The sequence below is a fragment of the Pleurodeles waltl genome, chromosome 1_1, assembly GCF_031143425.1.
Source record: "Pleurodeles waltl isolate 20211129_DDA chromosome 1_1, aPleWal1.hap1.20221129, whole genome shotgun sequence".
In the NCBI taxonomy this organism is placed as follows: domain Eukaryota; kingdom Metazoa; phylum Chordata; class Amphibia; order Caudata; family Salamandridae; genus Pleurodeles; species Pleurodeles waltl.
In genome coordinates, this window is record NC_090436.1 from 956,869,678 (window position 1) to 956,894,609 (window position 24,932).

At 46.3% G+C, this 24,932-nt stretch overlaps 1 protein-coding gene across 1 annotated transcript in view; it reads right to left on the reverse strand.

Annotated features, from left to right (window-relative positions):
• Nucleotides 1-24,932, reverse strand: part of BANK1 (B cell scaffold protein with ankyrin repeats 1) — a 2,047,355-nt gene that overhangs the window by 261,128 nt on the left and 1,761,295 nt on the right. Inside the window, exon 10 of the mRNA XM_069230214.1 lies at nt 21,268-21,537. Coding sequence (XP_069086315.1) covers nt 21,268-21,537 — 270 coding nt within the window. The remainder of the gene's footprint in view (nt 1-21,267; nt 21,538-24,932) is intronic.

Genomic DNA, 24,932 nt, shown 5'->3' on the forward strand with positions numbered 1-24,932 from the left:
ATGTGTCAATGAAGAGTTTGTTGAAGAAGTACGTTGGAAGACGACAGACCCAAGATCACAAGCTGCGGAGCTATATGTGCTGGCACAGGGGCCCAGCGGGTGAGGGGTCCACTTTACTCCCCATTTAATGACTTTTTTGTTACAAAACCAGAGAGCAGGCGACAAACCTTTTGCTTGCGTTAGGGCCCAAGGCACATATGCTTGATGAATACTACGTTAGTCCGTCAGTGTCCTTCCAACCGTGCCTTTTGCTCTTTCCAGAAGTTGGGAGTTGTTATCACTCCTCATCAAAAATTGTCATTGTGTGCCTCTTTGGAGACGGTGAAAAGTCTGTGCGTGGGTGAAAAGGATGAACAAGCAAGGAGTGTAAGAGGACCGGAAGGAAAGAATTGGTCACGAATACACGAAAATGCAACCTGGTGCTGAATCGTGCCACACGGCTCCCATTTATTTGGCTGCAACATTAAGTCTGTGAGGTGACAATAATACCTGTCAAACCGAATCAATCTTCCGGCGGGAAATCATAGATTGATGTACGCGTGCTGCCTCGTGCAGCGGTAGAAGAAGACATTCCGGAACACTTTCGAAATAGAGACCGACAAAGTCAGTCCGGCTCTGGTATCTGAAAGTATAAACAGGATTTATTCTGTACCAGAAGGTCTGAGTTTCAAAACCTCCCAATTTGATACCCTTTTCTCACACCACGACTCATTCTTCCCTGACAAGTGTGTTTTGATCTTGAATATTTTTTTTCTGAATAATTTGAAGCTTTCCCCAAGGCAGAAAATGTTTATTACATTGCTGTGCAGTAATTGCATCAGCTGGGAGAGAAATTTCGCATTACTATGGAAAGCAGACTTGAAAGGATGCAGGGATCATTAAAATAAGTTGCCGAAGGTTTTTCATATGCTGCTAAGGTCTGCTGCCTCTCGGTGAACAGGTTCCACATTGTGCCAATGACAACCATTTGTGGACGGAAGCCATGAGAGGAGACACAAGTAAAGAACCCGTGTTGTGACTGGGGGACACGGGGAGACAGCTGACACTGGACACTGTGCTCTTGCTGTAGGGATGGGAGAGACAGCTGACACGGGTGCTTTAGAGTGGGCGAGCCACTGAAAGCTCGAGCCAGGCTTGAGCCTGAAGCCTAGCTCTCGCTCAGCTCGAGGTCCTGTTGGAAGTGCAAGCCCATTACGAGCTGGGATTTCATGTGACCTCTGCTCTACCACCTGGTGTGTGGTGTTATGGACAGAGTCGCCGACTTTGGAACTGGGAAATAAGGTTCATGGAGTCTTGGCGTTGGTTCAGCATCCTGTGATTCCGGGTAAAGCACTATAGCCACTATGCCTTGACACAATTAATGTGACTTAATGTAACTGGTGCTCATGTAAAGCGCTACAAGTTTGTGCTAAATATAAACTGCAGAGAGTTTTAAAAAAAGCCTTAGCATAAGGAAAGACAAACAGATAACCATCAACTGGTTTACTGGCTGATTTGTACAAAGTGAAACAAGAATACCTGGATAAATTGTGGCTAACTCGCTTAAATTGTGTGATCTTAGGTATATAGTTTATTTCACTAAATCACTTTTTTCTTCATTAGGGCAAATAAAAGTACTTTCAAATATTTGAGCTCCGAATACCAGTAGTATAAAAACCTATTGTGTTAGACTTAATAGAACTATAATGTTTTAAAAAATATATTTATTTGGTTTTCAAATAGCACATGAAATGACCATATATAGGTAACACAATAGTGCAGCAGTATATGTACAGAGCCAGAGGTAGAAGAAACAAAAATGAATAACAACCATACCTCCACACACCTCCGAACAACCCACAGACAATCAATCACAAGAGCAAATACAATTACAAGCAGTATTTAGTCCATAATCGACCATCCCAGGCCATATGTCCACCAGTGTCTCTCCATCTGCCCCCATCAGTGTGTCGCAGTAGTCTGTGTTTCCCCATTAGTCAATACATCTAAAGAATAAAACTCCATCCAGCCCCCAAACCTTCCTAATTTTCCAGGGTCAGCCTCTAATGCTATATGTGGCCTCCTCCGCCATCCATTCTTCTCCTCCAACTTTCCAAAGTTTGGACACACCTCCGAACCCCATAAACAGGCAATGTCCCTTTTGGCCACCACCAGTCCAAGACCGCAGAACAGGACCTTAGCTTAGGGCAAATCTTTATAGTTAGGGATGCTCAGAAAAAATTGGGGTCCTGTGGGATCTGTTCCACCAACACCTCCCGGAGTTCTCCCATAATCCTCACCCTATAATCCTGGATCACTGTGCACTCCCATATCATATGTAGGAAGGAGCCGATGGCCCCTCGGCATCTCAAGCAATTGGGTGTTGCGCCTTCCCTATTGCATGTACTCATTGTCTATCATAGTATCTTGTGGAGGATCTTGAATTGGATTCATAGTAGTTTTGATCTGATAGCTACCTATCATAGACACATCAATGCGGCCTCCCAATCCACATCCTCCACTTCCGACAGATCAGCCTCCCAGCGGCTAAACAACCTAAGAAGGGTGTCAGGCATGTCATTGTTAATAGTGTTGTATGTCATGGACAACAGTCTTTTCTCCAACCCCTTTATTAACAATCTGTCTTCTAGAGGGGCATAGTCAAGGACACCCTCCCCAGAGAGCCCCTCTGCTCTTCATGCATGTTGTAACCATGCATTGTGCAGGAACTGCATCACACTAAGGCCATACTCACTTTAAAGTGATGTACAAGACATGATATTCCCACCCTCCATCAGGTCTCCCACTGTGGGGATTCCAAAGCAGCCCCTGGCCTCAAAGCCCGTACGTTTGCTGATTTCTGGAAATCAATCCACCTGCAACATGGGAGTCTCCCTCCTGGGTCGGCGGTGCCATCCTAGGAGAGTGGTAACCTTGGCTCATGAAGACAGGGACGCCTGAATATAACTATAATGCTGCTCTATATTAATCTAGGTCAGGTAAGGGGTTTACACAACAATTGTCTTGTCTTCTTATTTACTAATGGTTCATGTTTCAGTATTATCACTTTTAATAAGTACTTCTCAGTGAGTCTTATAATGTAAATAATCAATGTTTTAACTTCCACGTGCTAAAGAAGCATTTGTTTTGGAATTATGAAATGACTTTAGCATATTTTGTGTAATGTTTGTTGTATGATTTACACAGCAAACATTTTCAGTGCTTGGCGCGTGCACAGACTCCAAGATCCAAGCCAGACCCTTGGCCTGGCTCTCCCTGATAATTTGTTGGCTTGCTGATAGAAATTGCATCTCTAATTGGCAGGGGTTTGCACTTTGTCCAAGTAGGGACCACAAACTTAGTCAAGGAAAGTAAGATACACAATCAAAGTTTACCTGTGCTCACTCTCTGGTAGCTTGGCACAGAGCAGTCAGGGTAAACTACAAAGGCAATGTGCAAAGTATTTGTGAACACACACACAGTAACACAGTGAAAACAACACAGAAGGACTCCACACCAGTTTAGACAAATTGACAATATGTATTTGAGTCAAACAAGACCCAAACAACAAAAATCCAACCTTTAAAATTCAATTTATGAATTTTCAAAGGTTAGCTCAAAATGCAGTGCTTAGAAGACAATAGCTCCAACCCGAACTATCTGGTTGCACTGAACCGTGGCAAGTCCAAACATGCAGACTGACTGTGATGGTGCGCTGATCGCGTATAGGAGTAACGCAGACCCACTGAAAGTACCTTGGTTGCATTTGTGCTCGATGATGATTTGTTGATCCAATGGAGGGGATGTATTGTACTTGCAGGATATGCATTCTTTCCTGATCAACCAACATCCTTGATGCGTCGACGTCCAGAATTGATGAGCACTGGTTCCGATGCATCAGTTCTGTGTCAGCCAAGCCGGGCATTGCATTGGAAACCGGGGTCATTGCGTTGAGCAGTTGGCAAGCGGTGTACGCGCCTTCTGTGCCGGCACCGGTAAAGTGGTCTTTTTGCAGCAGGATGTGTTAGGTCTAAGTGGTGTGCTGGTGTTGTTGCATCAGTTCACGTGTTGCTGCACCACACTCTCCTCCAAGGGTCCAGGGTTGGATTTGGCACCACTTGGCAGAGCAGGACTCTCGGCAGAGGAGTCCAGGTACTAATAGCAAAATGCAGGTGAAAGTGTTTGATGTCCCTGAGACTTCAGAAACAGGAGGCAAGCTCAGTCAGGCCCTTGGGGAAAGTTTAGATTGTAGGATGTAGAGAGTTAGATCCAGTCCTCTCACTCCCAGGCAAGAAGTAGAAGATAGCAGGCCAAACAGCAAAGGGGCACAGCAGTCCTTTTTCCTGGTAGAACGTCTTCAGTCCAGACGTTTTCTGAAGATATGATGCCAATACTTATACCCAAATGTGTCCCTTGAAGTGGGGGAGACTTCAAAGAGTTGTTTTGAAGTGGCCCAGTTCCCTTTCCTCCCAGTCCTGTCTGCCAGGAGGTCTGTGGAGGGTGGGGAATAAAGGAGGGAAGAGGTGTCAGTCCTTTGTGTGGGGTCAAGTAATTTCCCTTTGAAGTGTGAGTGAGAGCTCCTCCACCCTTTGTGCACCAGGAAGATCCACTGGTATTCAGATGGAATGCAGGGGCAGTGGAGTGTCCTGGTTTTGTGGCTGCCTGGATAGAATGCACAGATGTAGCTGTCACCTAAACCTTACACAGACCAGATGTGGATTGAAGACAGGCTAAGGCACGGAATGGTTAAATCAAATTGGCAACATTTTAAAAGTGGCATTTTCAGACCTGCAATTTAAAAAACACCTTTCCCAAAAGATGTGTTTCTAAATTGTAGGCCAGAGGCACCAAACTCCATTTATCTATCTTTTCCCAATTGGAAATTACACTTAGAAGATGTTCCAAGGTTACCCCAATATTAGCATGTGGGAGAGATAGTCCTTGCAATAGTGAAAAACGAATTTAAGAATTTTTCACTTCCTGGACATGTTAAACTTAAAAGTACATGACCAACTTTTTAAATACATTGTACACTGCCCTTGGGGCTAACCATGACTTACATGTAATAGAAAGGACGGTTTGGGCCAGGCAAGTGGGTACACTTGCCAAGTTGAAATGGCAGTTTAAACTGCACACACAGGCTCTACAGTGGCAGGCCTGAGACATACTTCAAAGGCTACCATAGTGAGTGGCACTACCAGTGCTGCAGGCCCACTAGTAGCACTTGACTTACAGGCCCTAGGCACACATAGTGCACTTTACTAGGGACTTACTAGTAAACAAAATTTGACAGTCGGCAAAAAATCAATGTCACCATGTCTTAGACACAGATCTCATACACTTTAGCACTGGATAGCAGCGGTAAAGTGTGCAGAGTCCAAAAGCCAGTAAAAACAAAGCTCAGCTGTTAGAAATGGGGTCTTTGGTTGGCAGTCAGGTTACCTCCTGTCCAAGCAAGGACCCTCACTCTAGTCAGGGTAAGTCACACACAATCCAAATTATCCTGTGCCCACCCTCTGGTAGCTTGGCACTGAGCAGTCAGGCTTAACTTAGAAGGCAATGTGTAAAGTATTTGTGCAATAAATCATACAATAACACAATATAGCACCACAAGAATACACCACACAGTGTTTAGAAAAATATATAATATTTAGCTGATATTTGCAGGTCAAAACAATAAAAGATGCAATAAGTAAATGTAGAGATATCACTGAAAAGTGATATAAAGGCCCCCATTCCAACCCTGGCGGTCTGTGACCGCCAGGGCGGAGGGCAGCGGAAGCACCGCCAACAGGCTGGCGGTGCTTCCTGGGCTATTCTGACCGCGGCGGTAAAGCCACGGAGAGAAAAGGGGAACCAGCGGTTTCCCGCCGGTTTTCCCCTGGCCCAGGGAATCCTCGCCATGGGGATTCCGACCCCCTTCCCGCAAGCCTGTTTCTGGCGGTTTTCACCGCCAGAACCAGGATGGCGGGAACGGGTGTCGTGGGGCCCCTGGTGGCCCCTGCACTGCCCATGCCACTGGCATGGGCAGTGCAGGGGCCCCCTAACAGGGCCCCATACAGATTTTCACTGTCTGCTTTTCAGACAGTGAAAATTGCGACGGGTGCCACTGCACCCGTCGCACCCCTGCAACTCCGCCAGCTCCATTCGGAGCCGGCTTCCTCGTTGCAGGGGCTTTCCCGCTGGGCCGGCGGGCGGCCTTTTGGCGGTCGCCCGCCGGCCCAGCGGGAAAGTTGGAATGGCCGCCGCAGTCTTTTGACCGTGGGGCGGTCATTCGGCGGTAGAATGACCGCCAAAGTGTCTTAAGTCTTTTAAAAGCAAACAAAGTCTCTTTCAAGCACAAAGTACCTGGTTCACATGAAAAATCTCCGCAAAGGGCCGCCGAGGAGGAGAAGCGTGGAAACAAAAGGGTGTGCGTCGATTTCTCGGGCTGCACACGGCGATGCGACGTTTAGATTCCACGCAGGAATGGCTGTGCGTCGATTTCCGGCGCTCGATCGTGGATCCTCTTCGGGTTGCGGGATTTTCAGACGCCCCTGGGTCTGTGCATGGAATCCTGGGCTTGCGGAGCGAAGTCACAAGCTCTGCGTCGTTCCGGTGGGCGTTGCGGGGAAGTTTCTCCCGCACGGCGGGCGCTGTGTCGATTTTCCCTCTGGAAGTCGGGCTGCGTCATCCCAGGTCGGCTGCGCGTTGAAGTTCCGGTCGCAACGCAGGCGCTGCGTCGATCTTTTCCTTACGAAGTCGGGCTGCGTCGTTCCGGTTCGGCGTGCAGTGAATTTCTCACCGCAGGACAGGCTGTGCGTCGGTTTTAGCGAGTTGTGCGTCAAATTTTCGCCGCACAAGGGGTCCAGTTGCAAGAGAGAAGTCTTTTTGGTCCTGAGACTTCAGGGAACAGGAGGCAAGTTCTATACAAGCCCTTGGAGAGCACTTCCCCACCACAGCAGTCAGGTGAGTCCTTTGGGCAGCCAGGCAGTTCTTCTGGGCAGGATGCAGGTTCTGGTTACAAGTTTCTTCTCTAGGAAGTGTCTGGGTTGGAAGGGGCAGAGGCCCCGTTTATATACCCAAATGTGCCTTTGAAGTGGGGGAGACTTCAAAGAGTGGCTTGGAAGTGCACCAGGTCCCCTTTCAGTTCAATCCTGTCTGCTGGGGTTCCAGTAGGGGGTGTGGCAGTCCTTTGTGTGAGAGCAGGCCTTCCACCCTACCAGGCCAGGAAGACCCATTCCAAATGCAGATGTATGCAAGTGAGGCTGAGTATCCTGTGTTTGGGGTGTGCCTGAGTGAATGCACAAGGAGCTGTCAACTAAACCCAGACAGACGTGGATTGTAAGGCACAGAAAGATTTAAGTGCAGAGAAATACTCACTTTCTAAAAGTGACATTTCTAAAATAGTAATATTAAATCCAACTTCACCAGTCAGCAGGATTTTATATCACCATTCTGGCCATACTAAATATGACCTTCCTACTCCTTTCAGATCAGCAGCTACCACTCAAACAATATATGAGGACAGCCCCAATGTTAGCCTGTGAAGGTAGCAGGCCTCACAGCAGTGTGAAAACAAATTTGAGAGTTTTACACTACCAGGACATGTAAACTACATAGGTACATGTCCTGCCTTTTGCCTACACAGCACACTGCCCTATGGGCTACCTAGGGCATATCTAAGGGGTGTCTTATATGTAGAAGAAGGGGTGTTTTAGGCTTGGCGGGTACTTTTAAATGCCAAGTCGAAGTGTCAGTGAACCTGCACACACAGGCTACTTAAGTGGGTGGCACAACCAGTGCTGCAGGCCCACTAGTAGCATTTAGGCCCATATTTATACTTTTTGACGCTAAACTGCGCTAACGCAGTTTAGCGTCAAAAAGTTTTGCGCCGGCTAACGCCATTCTGCAGCGCCATGCGGGCGCCGTATTTATTGAATGGCGTTAGCCGGCGCAAGCAGACCGGCGCTGCCTGGTGTGCGCGAGAAAAACCACGTACACCAGGCAGCGCCGGCGTAGGGGGAAAATGGCGCATGGGCGTCTTAAAATGGGGCAAGTCAGGTTACGTCGAAAAAATCGTCGTAACCCGACTTGCGCCATTTATTTTCGACGCCCATCCCCCATCAACATGACTCCTATCATTGTAAAGATAGGAGTCATGCCCCCTTGCCCAATGGCCATGCCCAGGGGACTTCTGTCCCCTGGGCATGGTCATTGGGCATAGTGGCATGTAGGGGGGCACAAATCAGGCCCCCCTATGCCACAAAAAATTATTAAAAAAAAATAAAAAAAATACTTACCTGAATGTCCCTGGGGTGGGTCCGTCCAGCCTTGGGTGTCCTCCTGGGGTGGGCAAGGGTGGCAGGGGGGGTCCCTGGGGGCAGGGGAGGGCACTCTGGGCTCATTTTGAGCCCACTTGTCCCTTAACGCCATGCCTGACCCAGGCGTTAAAAAGCGGCGCAAATGCGCCGTTTTTAGCCACGCCCACTCCCGGGCGTCTCTTTTGCCCGGGAGTATAAATACCACGTAAAGGCCTGGGAGTCATTTTTTAGACGGGAACGCCTCCCTTGCATATCATTAACGCAAGGAAGGGGTTCACGCTAAAAAATGACTCACATTCCGGGAACTTTGGCGCTATTCGCCTCTAACGCCATAGTATAAATATGGCGTTAGTTGGCGTTAGTTTTGCGTCGAAATTGCGTCAAAAAAAACGACGCAATTTCGGCGCAAACGGAGTATAAATATGCCCCTTAGGCCCATATTTATACTTTTTGACGCTAAACTGCGCTAACGCAGTTTAGCGTCAAAAAGTTTTGCGCCGTCTAACGCCATTCTGAAGCGCCATGCGGGCGCCGTATTTATGGAATGGCGTTAGACGGCGCAATCAGACCGGCGCTGCCTGGTTTGCGTGGGAAAAAACCACGTAGACCAGACAGCGCCGGCGTAGGGGGAAAATGGCGTATGGGCGTCTTAAAATGGGGCAAGTCAGGTTACGTCGAAAAAATCGTCTTAACCCGACTTGCGCCATTTATTTTCGACGCCCATCCCCCATCAACATGACTCCTATCATTGTAAAGATAGGAGTCATGCCCCCTTGCCCAATGGCCATGCCCAGGGGACTTCTGTCCCCTGGGCATGGTCATTGGGCATAGTGGCATGTAGGGGGGCACAAATCAGGCCCCCCTATGCCAAAAAAAATTATTAAAAAAAAAAAAAAAAATACTTACCTGAACTTACCTGAATGTCCCTGGGGTGGGTCCCTCCAGCCTTGGGTGTCCTCCTGGGGTGGGCAAGGGTGGCAGGGGGGGTCCCTGGGGGCAGGGGAGGGCACTGTGGGCTCATTTTGAGCCCACTTGTCCCTTAACGCCATGCCTGACCCAGGCGTTAAAAAGCGGCGCAAATGCGCCGTTTTTAGCCACGCCCACTCCCGGGCGTCTCTTTTGCCCGGGAGTATAAATACCACGTAAAGGCCTGGGAGTCATTTTTTAGACGGGAACGCCTCCCTTGCATATCATTAACGCAAGGAAGGGGTTCACGCTAAAAAATGACGCACATTCCGGGAACTTTGGCGCTATTCGCCTCTAACGCCATAGTATAAATATGGCGTTAGTTGGCGTTAGTTTTGCGTCGAAATTGCGTCAAAAAAAACGACGCAATTTCGGCGCAAACGGAGTATAAATATGCCCCTTAATCTACAGGCCCTGGGCACAGTACTAGGGACTGTTAAGTAAATTAAATAGTCCAATTGGGTATGATCCAATGTTACCATGTTTAAAGGGAGAGAGCATATGCACTTTAGCACTGGTTAGCAGTGATAAAGTGCGCAGAGCCTAAAAACCAGCAAAAACAGTGTCCAAAACGTGGAGGGAGGCAGGCAAAAGGTTAGGGGTGACCACCCTAAGGCTGTCAGGTCTAACATCAGCACACAGTCAAAACAGGAGGTCAGAAAGCAAAAATCCAGGGGAACCACTCCAAAAGATGCCAGGTCTAACACTCTCCTATCTCTAGGTAGGGTGCCATGTGACCTGGTGGACAGGTGAGACAGCTAACACAGGAATGGTGCCCTCTGTCAGAGACGTTTTAAAGAAGCATGGACAAAGCAGGCATGTGCCCTGGGCTTCACCCTTCCAAGTGGGCCCTATAAAAAAATGAACATTCTCTTTGTTTTACTTCTGTCAGTTGTATGTATCTAACCCTCTTCACCGCACTGCGCACCTCTACTACTGACTCTGTCCATCTATATAGTGTCATCGTAATAATTTTTGAGGTACCAGGCAAGACACATTTCAGTGTTTCTGTGTTACCGCCTAAAATATGTCTTGCCAAGGGCCCCAAACTCTATGAGGTTACACTGCCATTTGCTCTGACTGCAGGGACGGGGAGACAGCTAACACAGAAAGGAGGCCCTGTGTGCATATATAGATGTGAGTGATGAAATCTCAAGGTTTCAAACCTAATGCAATGCACATGCATGTCTTGTGGCACACGTGACCCGGGCACATAGTTTCACATAAACCTGCAACATACATTTTGAACACATTGCTGTCCCTCAAAAACAATGATGAGTGAAGGCACACACTAAGGCACCAGCCTGTGCACTCCATATACTGTGCCTGTGCACAAAGCTCAATGTCAGCAAAACTGAGGTTCTAAGTCTTGGCCAGGACATTTGTAAGAGGGCTTCATGGATTGTACTATTTGTTCCCCCAACGATCAAACTAAGAGTCCGGATCTTTACTTTGATGGACATTGTAACTGGATGTCCAAATTAATTCTTTCATCTACTGAGGGTTTTGAAAATGATGATACAGAAACTACGTATGGTCCTTAACATGGCAGTGGGGCTGTTTGACAGCCTACACAAATGTGATCATATTTAGAAAGAACAGCATGGCTCCCTGTGGCACAACACCATCATTTAGAGGACAAGTGCTGGGCACATTGGACTTACTGGTGTTGAAGATAAAATGACTTTGGTCAAGGTACTTGTTTATTCTAGGTCTCGTGGCCCTCAGGACCACCTGAAGCAAAAAGACACGCTTAAGAGGAGAAGAGTTTTCTGGTGGGCCAGTTAAGGTATCAATCTGCACTTACTTTCCTTTAGGTTGGTTGAAAGTCACAGTGCCTTTCAGAAGGCCCTCGAGGCTGCTGTTTTGTTAATTGCTTACCTTAGTGACGTTTGGAACTGTTAGCCCTAGCACTGAGATGCCCACAGGGGAACCCGCACTTTAAAAGCACACTGACTGACTGACTTGCTCACTCTGTAAGAGTACCTTAATCTGAATCCTCTGCAAGCCTCTTGGTGCTGTGTTCCTAATGAGAGGCAAGATGAGATGTTCTTGTGACTGTTGATGGTAAGTCCTCAGTCCTTACCTTAATCTGCAAATGATTATATTCAGAGTCCTGACAGTCATACACAAGTAATTTAGGAGTGATGAGCCAAGATACCTGGCCAGGTGTTTTTAGCTTAGGATGCCTTAAATGTATTATCCTTAGATCAAAAGTTTCTTGCACAACTGAAACATTATTTTAAAAGAATGGATTTTCAGGATTTTGACTTTCAGATATTACGGAGACCATTGCATGATGAAATGAGGTTGCCTGCCTTTACACAAGTGTCTATTGTGTTATAATAATGGGTGATATGATGCAAACAGAGTTACAGCTCTCTTTGTCTTACTCCTATGCTAAAATTAGACGGGTAATTCAAAGTACATGCTGATGGGAGACTGAATTGACTCCGAAAAGGAGTACGGGCCATATTTATACTTTTTACCATCGCATTTGCGTAATTTTTTGACGCAAAAGCAGTGCAAGCTTACAAAATAATGAGCCGTATATATAGGCCCATAGCGCCACAGGAGCATCACTTTTAGTGGCGCTCCTGTGGCGCTAAGCACAGCGCCATATTTACAAGGTGGCTTTAAGGCACTTCCCACACAGCACTGTGCGTGGAAGGGCTTTTAATGGGTGTTGCTGTGGGCGTGCCACAGCAACACCCTTAGCATTTTGACGCTGCCTCAGATTTATGAAATCACATAAATCTGAGGGAGTGCCAAAATCTAATGCCACCCCCAGGGGTGGCGTTAGCAGGGCACAATGAGGAGGAATACTTTTATTCCTCCTCGTTTTTTGCTTTTTCTATGCGTACTGCATTCTGCCGGACGCATAGAAAAAGCAAAAAGCCAGAAATTATTGTTTATATGCGGGAAGGTGTCCCTTCCTGCACATAAACAATCATTTGAAAATGACGCTTTGGCACTTCTGTGTGTGCTGCATTGTGCAGCACACACAGAAGTACCAAAGTGCCATCAGTGATTATTTAGGAAGGGAAACCTTCCAGCACATAAACAATCACATCCATCAACACAGACATCCTTGCATGATAGTGCAAGGATCCTTGCGTTGGCAGCTAAATTTAGTGCCAGCGCAGGGGGAAACGCAGGGGTGCGCCGTATTCCCTTAAATACAGCGCATCCCTGCATATCTAAAGTGATGCAGTGTGGTGCTGCCAATTTTGGCGCAGCACAACGATGCGCCACTTTTCTTTAAATCTAGTCCATAATTGTATTTGTAGGTTTGCGCCACTTTTGCGTCACAAAATGATGCAAATGCGGCACTAAAAAAGTATAAATATGGCCCATAGTGCTTTACAGCATCCTGAGTGCGTGTTAATACCTGAATGTTAGCACAGAGACGTCTAATTCTTCAAACTGGCCGGGGAGTTAATATCTGATCCACAGCATGGTGACGTCTACTTAGTCAATCTGGGCGGGGTGTTAATACCTGAACCGTAGTATGGGGGGGGGGCTTCTTCTTCAAACCTGTGGTCACATTCACAGACTCCCAAGACATCGTAATTGAGGAATGAATGACTTGCAGAAAGGCAATACATTTTGCATCCGCACGTTACAAATCGGATATACGGTACTTTACTACAACTGCACATGTTAAATAACGTGAGTTCACTGCCCTTCTGTTCACCCGCAGTTTTGATAGGAGATATGCAATGAATGCATAATGTTTAGAGCTGGAGAAACGCTTGGGAATAACATCGTTGGCAGATCCTAGCATATCACCAATATGAAGAATAAATTAAACGAAGTGCATCAATAACACCATTGATTGAGCAGTACTTAAATTGATTGACTCTGGAAATTCTGCTGAGTGTGGCGCGCTGGATGAGGCAGTAATGGGAAGTCTCTCCCGGCTGCTCAGCCAACTGCAGGGTCTATCGAAACCACTTTGTATCTTTTAACCTGAAAAGTGCTTTCAATTGGCATTGACAATGCTAAAGCAACGGAAGAAAATATTCATTTTTTCACATGGTTTGATAAAAACAAAAACTATAATTTACTATGCAGAGTAAACTTACACCAGCCAAAATCTACATTGGAGAATCTTGAATGTACAGCTCCGTCTACTGTCGTTTTAGCTTCGATGCAGGGATTGTCGACTGTTTTACAGGCTACTGCACGGACTTAGACGATGAAAGCTGCTCTGTGCCTCCATATGAGTAGCTTGCGCCGAGGTTTCACTAACAGCAGGACCAGGTTGCAATCCAGCCTAACCCAGTTTATCAACACCAGTTAATACATCGCATTTATGTGTGAGGCGTTCACCAGGAATGCATTTGGAATGACCTTTTCCACAAAAATATTGCAGAAATAATTGTGTCCTATATTATTGTCAGCACTTAATTTTCATGCACAACGCGGGGTACCAGGTAGGAGAAACTTAGAAGGAAAAGACAGGAAGAGGGGTCAATTTCAGAAAGCATCGGCTCTTGGTTCGGACACTGGCCTGCCCTGGGCTGGGGATTCAGATCCTGAACCACGCTGGTGTGTGGGCCGTTTGGAAGGTGTGTGTTATCCTCGCAGACATGTTCCACGAGGGAGGTGTGTCTTTAATGATTCTGGACCAGAACCCATTCTCGGGCATAATGGAGATCAAGCCAAACTCGTGGCTCAGTTAGTTTGTAGCATTCATTTTGATGGTGCACTTTTTTCTAAACCCATGATAAAAGGCGGACTTCCTCCACCAGGGGCCTGATTATGACTGGCTCGTTATATTCTGACCCGTGCATAAAACCCTGTTTCCACACAGGTCGGAATAATGAGTTAAATGCTATTTGGCATATCTGATAATTATTGGATGTATTAAATACCTCAAGACACATTAAATTTCAGCATACGGTATTTAGAGTATCATGTAAAGGTTGGTACGTTAAATACCAAAATCCTGTTATTCCCCTTAAACTCGTAAAAGGTGCTATTCATCTCACCTGTTACATACAGTACACTGTGGTATTGTTATTTATTAGTTGCGCTAAAGAGCACCAATACTCATAATCAGGGCCTTGGAGGAATCTAGTCACTTTTGTTCAAAAAGCGAGTTGTCGACCACTAGTTTTGCTAGTCCTTCTACAAGCACTATTCAGAGGTATTTACATTTCCAGCACTCCCGCTTCAATTGGAATCATTGGAAGTTCTTTGCTATGCATTTTACTCAGCTAATTTTGTGCCCTAGAATCACAGAACATTAATTCATCATTGCCATCCGATGTCTGAGAGATTATCTTAGTTTTGAGATTGTCGCCAAAATGTTTCGATGCAAATCAGTCACTTTACCTCTGCTCCTTGGAGTGGGTCCCTTTCATGCCCCATTAATATGTCAGTGTCATAGAGCGCCTTCACAGTAAAAACATGGAAAGCGAGCATCCAAATTTAGCGCCCTTCTGTATGTAACCCATGCAGTTTGATGGGAGTAAAGAAGTTATACACTTCTCTAAAAATGTGCCTTTTTACCACATCTCTGCATTATCTTAAGCAAGGAGGCCAAACCCACCCTGTCAAGCACTTTCTTTGCACCCATTAACTCTGAGAACCACGGCTGTAAGGGGGGGTCTTAATAAATGTTTGGCGGCTGCACATATGTCCCCTACCTCATTTGCCCAGAATAAATCTCACTAGTAAGTGAGGGGTCTGAGGTATCAACCGATTCACCAAATCTATTTAGAATCTTGGCTAATATTTTCATGTTTGGACAGATTCATTTGACAGGTCTCTAACTGGCAGGTGGTTGGAGTAGTACACAGAAAACAAGAATTTCAATTGTTAAGACATGACTAGCCAGATTACAGACCAGGCAGAGCAGTACCCGCAGATTAGGGGGCATATTTATACTCCGTTTGCGCCGAATTAGCGTCGTTTTTTTCGACGCAAATTCGGCGCAAAACTAACGCCATATTTATACTTTGGCGTTAGACGCGTCTAGCGCCAAAGTATGGGCAAATAGCGTCATTTTTTTGCGTGAACGCCTTCCTTGCGTTAATGAGATGCAAGGAAGGCGTTCCCGTCTAAAAAATTGACGGCGACGCAAATGCGTCGTATTTATACTCCCGGGCAAAAATCACGCCCGGGAGTGGTCAGGTCAAAAAACCCTGCATTTGCGCCACTTTTTAACGCCTGGGTCAGGGTAGGCATTAAGGAGCCTGTGGGCTCAAAATGAGCCCACAGCTGCCCTCCCATGCCCCCAGGGACCCCCCCTGCCACCCTTGCCCACCCCAGGAGGACACCCAAGGATGGAGGGACCCACCCCAGGGACATTCAGGTAAGTTCAGGTAAGTATACATTTTTTTTTTTTTATATTTTTTTTTTGGCATAGGGGGGCCTGAATTGTGCCCCCCTACATGCCACAATGCCCAATGACCATGCCCAGGGGACAGAAGTCCCCTGGGCATGGCCATTGGGCAAGGGGGCATGACTCCTGTCTTTACTAAGACAGGAGTCATGTAAATGGCGTCTGGGCGTCGTTTAAAATGGCGCAAATCGGGTTAAGACGATTTTTTAGCGTCAACCTGACTTGCGCCATTTTTAAGACGCCCTAACGCCATTTTTCCCTACGCCGGCGCTGCCTGGTGTACGTGGTTTTTTTCCACGCACACCAGGCAGCGCCGGTCTGCTTGCGCCGGCTAACGCCATTCAATAAATACGGCGCCCGCATGGTGCTTCAGAATGGCGTTAGCCGGCGCAAAATTTTTTAGCGTCAAAAAGTATAAATACGGGCCTAGATGTCTCTCTGCTTTATCACAAGTGCCCCATTGTTTCCCACAACCTGGATTACTGGATACAGGAATACTGGGCCACGTTTCAATGTCCAGGAAACCAGCTGGTGAAATCATATGTTGTTTGGCTAGGGGCCACGGGCATCCTGGTCCCCACCTGACTTCTTCCTATAGCACAAGGGAAGTATACAATGCACTGTTGCAACCGTACAAAGTCTGCCCTGACCCCTCATGCCATTTACCCCCCAGACACTCAGACCCCTGGAACCGCCCCCACTCTACATAGTCATCCTTTTCCCTTACACTACCTGCTCCGAACAGGCAGTAAATGGAAGCACAGTTGTTCACAGAATTGAGAATTCACATGCAGGAAAGAATTCGGTGTGTTTAGGTCTGCATGTTCATGACCTATCCTGGGGATATTAACTAGTGGTTGCATTCGGATATTCTGGACTCTGTAATTTCGGAACCCCTGTACCTTGCAAATAATACTGGGGACTGGGCTATGGTACTAACTAAATACATATCACTTCAGAACCATCCCAAACACAATATTTTATTTGGCACTTGAGCTATCAGTGTATCACGTTGTCAATAAAAGAAATCATGAACTAGTAACTGTAAATGACAATGGCTGCCTCCCTCCCCCCCCATTCATCTACAGTGGGCTTCTGGAATGTTCAAATATTTTTTAAAGATCTGATATCATTATGTAGTGCCCTGCGTTAGGGCCTGACACTCTGTTATTAAAGCATCTAAGCTCCCAGCCAGCCTTCTAACGTGTGATTGTGTGCAATCTCTCTCCTTAAGTTACTTCAAAAATTGCTCTGAATGATATGGGTAATACCTAAACTGCCTGACTTCCTAAGGCAGGCCAGACAACTGTGAATGGGGGAAGGGTAGTGATAAGGCAGCTAAGATTGCGTCAGGACTCCAAAAACCTTTTATTATGACAAAAAGTTGCTTCACAAATTCAAATATGATATTAGAGGTCTGTCAATATTTTTCAGAGCAATCACAGATCAGACTATCCAGCCTTGCTTCAGGACATAAACTATTACATTGCTGCTTACTATAAAACATGGAGCTGCAGTGACCAATCAAGCTCAAGCTAGGTTTGGGAGGCTGTAGACTTTTGATCATTTATTAACTACCAATGAAAACAAAATAATTTCTCTAGTGGTAACGTAGCTGTCATTAGCTCAAGGCATATATGGTGGTTGTACTAAGCTTTCCTCAGCTGTAATGAGTGGATAGCAGTCATTTTATAGACAACTTCATAACTTCTAACAATCATAAATCATGGACAGATGGCTTGAAAGCATGTCCTGTAGTTTTGGCCATTCAACTGATTGCCATATCCAGATCACTCTAAATTCAAAGTGATGCCCAGTCAATTGTCCATTACCATCAGCGTACAAAGGTATGCTACTTTTACCATGCGGCCGTTAGCACATGGCACCTTTGCCATGCAGTCTTTACAACTTTTAAAGTATTTTTTCAGTGCATGAATTTACCATACAGGTAATTGATTTATTCATTTTAAAACTAACATAAGCACTTTGTGTGTGTTTGTGTGTGTGTGTGTGTACATCACTTACAATTAGGTGTTCTGAGGTTTCAGGGATGGGCAGGGCTAAGAAATAAGGGTTTGTCGGGGTCAGCATTGAGTAGGGGTAAGAGTTAATAAGGAGTTTTCGGGGTTCAGAGCTGAGTAGGGGTAAAAGGTAGCAAGGATTTTTTTAGAGTCCAGATATGGTTAGGGGTAAGGAGTTGTAAGGGGCTTTAAGGTTCAGGACTTGTGAGGGTTAGTAAGGTGGTTTTAGGGTTTTGGGCTCACTAACAACCACAGCACTTATAGAAGGATTAAAATACACCTTCAAAACGATGGCAAGTATGAAAACATGCCATTTCTGCAGAATTATGATCCCTTTTAAGATCTTGTGTTGCCTGGCATTTACATACAGACCAGAATGTTAATGTAGCAAACCAACTAGTGTAAGCTCAGTAAAACGTGTTTGCTTATTCAGATGCTACAGTGAGTGTGGCCTTGCATTTTACTTACTCAGTCAATGCAGTTAGTCCCTGTTACTGATTAAGGTTTTATTTAGAGTTTGGCAGATGGGGCACACCCACAAAAGTGGCAGATATCCTGTTGGCCCTCTTTAGAGTGAATAGGGCCTGCTTTTGTGAGAGCTTTTTGTGTTAATGAACATGCATAAGCCAGCCTTGCGGAAGACAGCTAGCTACAATCTACACATAATGCAAAATGCTGGTGTCCTTCTGCATCTTAAGATTTTCAGGGCTCTGCCTCTCACCCTTGCTTCAACCTCCTCGTGCCAGTCTTTCCCATACTGGAAAGATCATGTGCAGGAGTTCAATTAAAGAAACTGAGGCCTGAACCAGAGTTTCCTATCCAATGGGACATCAGACCTTAATTCACTAGGAGCTAGCTTGAACATTGCAGTTGTTTATTGAAAACAAAAATTGGCAAAGTCAATCTGTCTTTTTTCAAACACTCCAAATAACTAATAATTCGTTGTTAGAATCTGGAAACGAAATGTGACTGGACCTAGAATGTAAATACAGGGAGGCAGAGGCAAAATCTACAGACCTGAAGCTGACAGGGCACATAACATTTATGATGGAAGTCCAGGCAAGCAGGGAACTCTGCAGGCGCGGCTCCTCTGCTATGGCGGAGGAGCACCCCCTCCCCTCCACCAGCAGCAGCAGCTGCAAACGTTTTACCACAAAACGATAAACTTAGTTTATTATCGTTTTGTGGTAAAAGGGGCGGGGCCACAGGCTGTAAAGAGCACTGAGGGGGAGTGCACTGTGCACTCCCTTCAATATGCATGTATGTTTGGCCGGCCGTCTTGGGCCGGCCAAAAAACACATCCGCACTGTGCTCTCTCCAGCCCGGCTCTGTGTTACTGGGCTGGAGAGAGCCTGCCTGCCTGGGAATCCTCTGGCTGGGAGCTCCCAGCCAATCCTAATGATGCTCTAAGCAGCAGCGCCTTGGCTGCAGGGCAGGCTGGGAGCCTGTGCCTGCCGCAGCGGAGCCAAAGGAGTTGCGCGATGGTGGCGGCAGCGGCTGTGACTTTCCTGGTAATTTCTTCCCCCATTCATTTGCTTTCCCCACCTGCACCTAGAAAGCACCACAAGCTACTCCTGGAACTCTGCAGCTGGAGGGCTGCAGTAGCAAGAGTGGTAGGGAGCTAAAACCATTTCAGAACCAAGGAAGAGCAAGTAAGGCTGGTGATAAACATTCCCACGTGACCTTCTATGTTGATCAGTCTTAGAGCAAGCTGTAAGAGTAATACAGAGGGCTGTTTCTACTAAGAGTGCAGCATCAGTTAGGCCACACTGATCAATAGCCCTTTATAGAGGGGGAGGGGCATACGTTTTTTCATAATACAATCATCATTCTGAGCTGAACAACAGAACATTCTCAGAACTATTTCAAGCAGGTTTGGTGGTAGCTTCTCTTGTATCTCCTGCATGGACTCCACACAAGTGGCTCCGAGTGATTTCCCAGTGTCATGAACTTAGTGCACAATATTTTGTCTTAAAAGTCTATCCATGGTGTCTGCCCCGTTTGTTGGGCTTGAACAGTTATGCAATTAGTGTGGCACGCAATGTTGTTGTCCTTAAAACCACAGAGCGAGGTACTACTTAAAGCTTACTGAAGTCAAGTACCTGCTCTTTGGCTTTTAGGGTTCAGTGAGGACAAACAGTCAAGGAGTATTACTGGAAGGTGGGTCGAATACAAGTAGTCTCAAACTGCGGTACACTTTTTGCACCCCAGAATTCCCAATAGAACAGACATCTGTAACTTCGTGGTGCAGTAATTACTCCTGCTTATGTATAATGGAAAATAACATGAATGGATTTTGTTCCCCACCAATTTCCACATGTTTGTCACCATATTTTTGAGTTTTTCACCGGAACATTTCACCTGTTTGAGAAAGTAAAGTGTTCAGATGAAAAACTCCAGAGCCAAGTTAATTCTCCGAATTTTCAAGTCGATTACAGAAATGCTCAGAATGAGGTCATTAGTTCTGATAGCATATGAGTCTCTCATAATGAAGATATTGTCCAAGTCGTTCCACATTTAGTAAAAGAAAGAACACTTGGATTATATTAAGAAAATGTGCTTTATAACTTCCTGTAGTGCTGTGGTATTTATCCTTACTTATAGATAAGGACTGCAGTTACTCTGTAACTACAAAGAGGTATACCAACCTATGAACATTTGTAACCCCTTGTGAGGGCACAGGTTGAAGTGGGTATGGCTTTAGTGATGGGACAGGCCATGGTGAATGGGTCAGGAACCCAGTGCAAGCCACTCCCCCAAAGAAATAAGGAACTCATCCTCATCTGGCCCCACCTCTCCTATCCAGTGGAGGTTTGGTTTACAGATCACTTTGTATTTGTGCCCCTTCACTATGTTATGAGGCATGAAACTGTGTGTCACATAGCAGCACTATGTGAGTTGACAAGCGCATAACAAAGGACCTCATTCAGAGTTTGTCAGGCAGGTGCTCTGTCACAAACATGACAGATATTCCGTTTATCTTTTCACAAGTGCCATTGGGTGTGATGCACTTGTATTACGCCTTCACATTTCTGATAGAGTAACTCACCCACCAAACTCTAAATCAAGCCCTAAATCTTTCACTTCTAAAGACCTGTGTGTAATCAGTCAGGCGTTAAATGAAGGATTTCAACCAAGGTTCAGTATCAGATTCTACCAGTTAGTTACACGGTTCAGTATTTAACTCAATTAGCTGTGACAGGAGTCATAGGGTCCTTGGTGACTTTGCATTTGGACCGCACACAGACTTTGCCTGAGTCAAGCGGCGGTCCCCCTTAAAGTCCCCCACAGGTTCAGTGAAAGAGTGGCTGCCCGAGTGGCTGAAAGGAGTGCATCAATCATGCTTTCAACTAGACCTATTTGCTTTTAAAAGGCTTGGTAAACACAACAGTGCACATCTACACAAGTGATGTAAGATATTTTTTTTCTCATGAAATGTATTAAACCACAATTGGTGCCCCTGAAGGCTGATTGTCAAAATAAATCTCCTTTACTTCCCTCCAGCATCAGACAAATATACTAACCTAAGCTCAATATTTGCTATTTTCATTAGTCTTATATGTATGAGTGATTTTCAAGGGCGACTCACCAGTGCTGTGTATGGTGGTCAGCATAGCCTCAGATACATAAAAATAGACTCTACCTTGTGCTATGAATGGTGTGCTGCTCTCTGTGGTGAAAATGACACTAGGAGGTGGGCGCGGTGCAGGCGCCGGTGGCCTGTTGACAATAAAGGACCTTCGGCCTTTTCTGTTCTCTTCTTGGCCAGGGATCAGTATCTGGTCATACAAGTCACTGTTGTTGGTGAGGCTGTATGGATCCTCCTCCTCATCTTCATCATCCTCCTTGTATTTGTAGGCCTCTTGTTCGAACCAGAGTTCTTCACTATCCTGTTTTGATTTCCAGCTTTGTTCTGTGGGATAGAGTCAAGGAATTCATTTGAGTTTTTCATAAGTTTTTTCAGATATATGCTACAGTTCAACCCAATACCAAGCCCGGTCCGAACCACAACCCCTAAAATAACGTGGTCTCTCTCATCACAAGGCATGCGTGCTTAAAGACGTGGGTCCATATTTATGAAGCCTTTGCATTGTCCTTGCCTCATGCAAGGCAACACAAAGACAATGCAAAAGCTTCAGTAATATTTACAAAGCCATACAAGGCCTGATTTGTGTGTCCTTCTATGGCTTTGTAAACAAATGTAAAGCAATACAGCTGCTAGAGCTGCATTAAGTGACCTTTCAATTTGTGAGGTGTTTCATGGGCAGAGCCTGGGCATTTCCATGCATTCACCCATGGATTTTGCCACATTCCCAGATTTACAAAGACTTGTTAACCTAGGAATGTGTCAAAATGCTACTGCTTTCTAAATAATGCACAACCAGGAGAAATATGTTTTTGTCAACCGGTTATTTACTCTTTGCACGTGTGCTGTACTCTGCAGCATATGTAGAAAGAGAAAAATGCCTCTAAGGATTGTTTTTTTACAGGAAAGGGTTACTTCCTGCACAAAAACAATCCAGGTTATAATTCAGGCATCTTAGCTCTATGGTGGGGTTATGTTGTATATCTTTGTAAATATGGATCATTTCTGCTTTCTCCCTTTCACACAACACAACACAGCACAGCAACTTTGCTTGCTGACCTGCACTGCGTGACAGTTTAGTAAATGTGCGCTATTGTTTTGCTGGATAGAGAGGTATTGATGAAGGGAGATCATTGTGAGCAATGCCAGAGTTGAAAGGGGAAGGGTTTGCTTGGTGTGCCCTCCATGTAGGAGTGTGCCCCTAGTAAAGTTTGCAATGACAGATGGGTCTGAAGTGAGTATGCAATGCCAGGCTGTAAGGAAAAGCATTTAAGCAATATTGTAAAGATATGCAAAGCACATGAGTGAAATATTTGAATTAATATCTGCCACTGGTCTAGGTCTCAAGCAACTGGTCACCTCACCAATGCACGTTGCTAGATACATACCCCATCATTTCCTCCAGCAGCAACATCACCATCGACTCCACCTCCACACTACACTGGACCGACCACCACTGCATTCACTTCTCCATCATCACACCCAAGGCCCACCTCAGCACCGCCCCCTCCCCTCACAGGAAATGGAACCATACCACAGAGAACAGATCACCAACACCCTCCACAAGTCCCCAACACCACAGATGCAAACATTTCAGCACAGATCTTCCATTAATGGGTCTCCAAATGCACCTACACACTATCTCCACTCCGAACGACCTCAGGTAAACACAACTCTAAGAAGGCCAGATGGTTCTCCTCCACACTCCAGGACTCCAAGCGCATCTGCAGATGGCTAGAATAAAGATGGAGAAATAGCAAATCCCTGGAGGACATCGCAGCCTTCAAATTCGCCACCAAATCCCACCATCATCTCATCAGATCCTCCAGAAAAGCCGCCCTGCAGAACCATGTCAATGCCACCACACACAAGACCAACAAACTCTTCATTGTGGTAAAGGAATTTGCCAAACTCTGAGTAGAAGCAGCAAACATCCCTCCATATCAGGACCTCTGCTTCACACTAGCCTCCTTCTTTTACCACAAAATCACGGACATCTATTATAGCTTCGGAACCCAAGACTCTCCGAACCCACCAACAATCCTCCAATCATCCAGCTCAGATCCACCAAACCCCCAAAGATCCTGCGCCGCTGGATCCCCCTCACTACGGACGAGACCCGCTCCATCATGAGCAGCATCTACTCCGGAGCAATGACTGATCCCTGTCCCCACTACATCTTCAACAAAGCCACTGCCTCAATCAGACCCGAGCTCCACAACACTCTCAACTGCTCCTTGGAGATGGCCACCTTCCCTGAGGACTGGAAGCATGCTGAGATCTGCTGGCTCCTGAGAAAACCAATGGCTGACCCCATGGAGTTCAAGAACTACCTCCCCATCTCACTGCTGCCTTTCCCAGCCAAGGTCTTCAAAAACCATCAACGTTCAGCTCTGCAAACACATCGAGGACAACAACATCCTGGATATCTCCCAATCAGAATTCAGGACCAACCACAGCACTGAGACTGCCCTCCTCACCGCCACAGATGACATCCGCTTGCTCCTCGACTGCAGCCAAATAGCAGCCCTCATCCTACTGGACCTATCGGCCACCTTCCACACAGTCTCCCATCACACCGTCTTCTCCAGACTCCACACAGCAGGCATCAGCGACAAGGCCTTACAGTGGATACGATCCTTCCTGACTGGCAGAACACAGAAAGTTAGACTTCCACCATACCTGTCAGAGCCTACGGAGATCAGCTGTGGAGTACCTCACATCATCCACGGACTGAACATCGTCTCCTATGCCAGTGACACTCAGCTGATAATCGCATTGACCAAAAACCCACAACAGCCAACAAGAACTTCCACAACAGGATTGCATCCGTCGCCGCCTGGATGAAGGAGAGTTGCCTCAAGCTCAACTCTGATAAGACTGAGATCCTCATCCTGGGACCCTCAACATCAGCTTGTGAATAACTCCCGGTGGCCTACCACACAAGGCAGCCCTCCCCACCCCTACACACCATTCACGCAACCTCGGCTTCATCCTGGACTCATCGTTCACCATGACTCGACAAGTCAACCGTCGCCTCCACCTGTTTCCACCACATCTGACTCCTCTGGAAGATCTTCAGGTGGATCCCAAATGACTGCCGAAAGACTGTAAACCACATGCTGGCCACCAGCAAACTCGTCTACAGCAACACCCTCTACACCAGAACCATGAAGAAGAACTTGAAAAAGGTACATCACATCCAGAACACCTCCGCCAGACTCATTCTGAACGTCCCCAGCCACAAACACATCACTGGACACCAAGAGATCTCCACCGGCTCCCCGTTGAGAAGAGGATCAACTTCAAACTACTCGTCCATGCCTACAAGGCCCTCCATGACTTGGACTCACCTACCTCAACCACTGTGTCACCTTCCACTCCCCAGCCAGACCTCTCCGCTCCTTTCAACAAGCCCTCGCCACTGTACCCTGCATACGGAAGACCTCGGCTGGAGGAAGATCTTTCACCTACCTCACAGCAAACAGTTGGAACAACCTGCCTATCCTCTTCAGGCAGTCAACATCCCTACCTCAATTCAGGAAGGACGTTAAGACCTGGCTCTTTGATTGAAGCTCAGAGGACTGACCCCACATTGCCTTGAGACCCTCACGGGTGAGTAGTGTGCTGACAAAATACTCATTGATTGATTGATTGATTGAGGTCCAGACTGATTATCAGTGGCTGAGATTAATTCAAGCACACCATCAATTGCCTGCTTT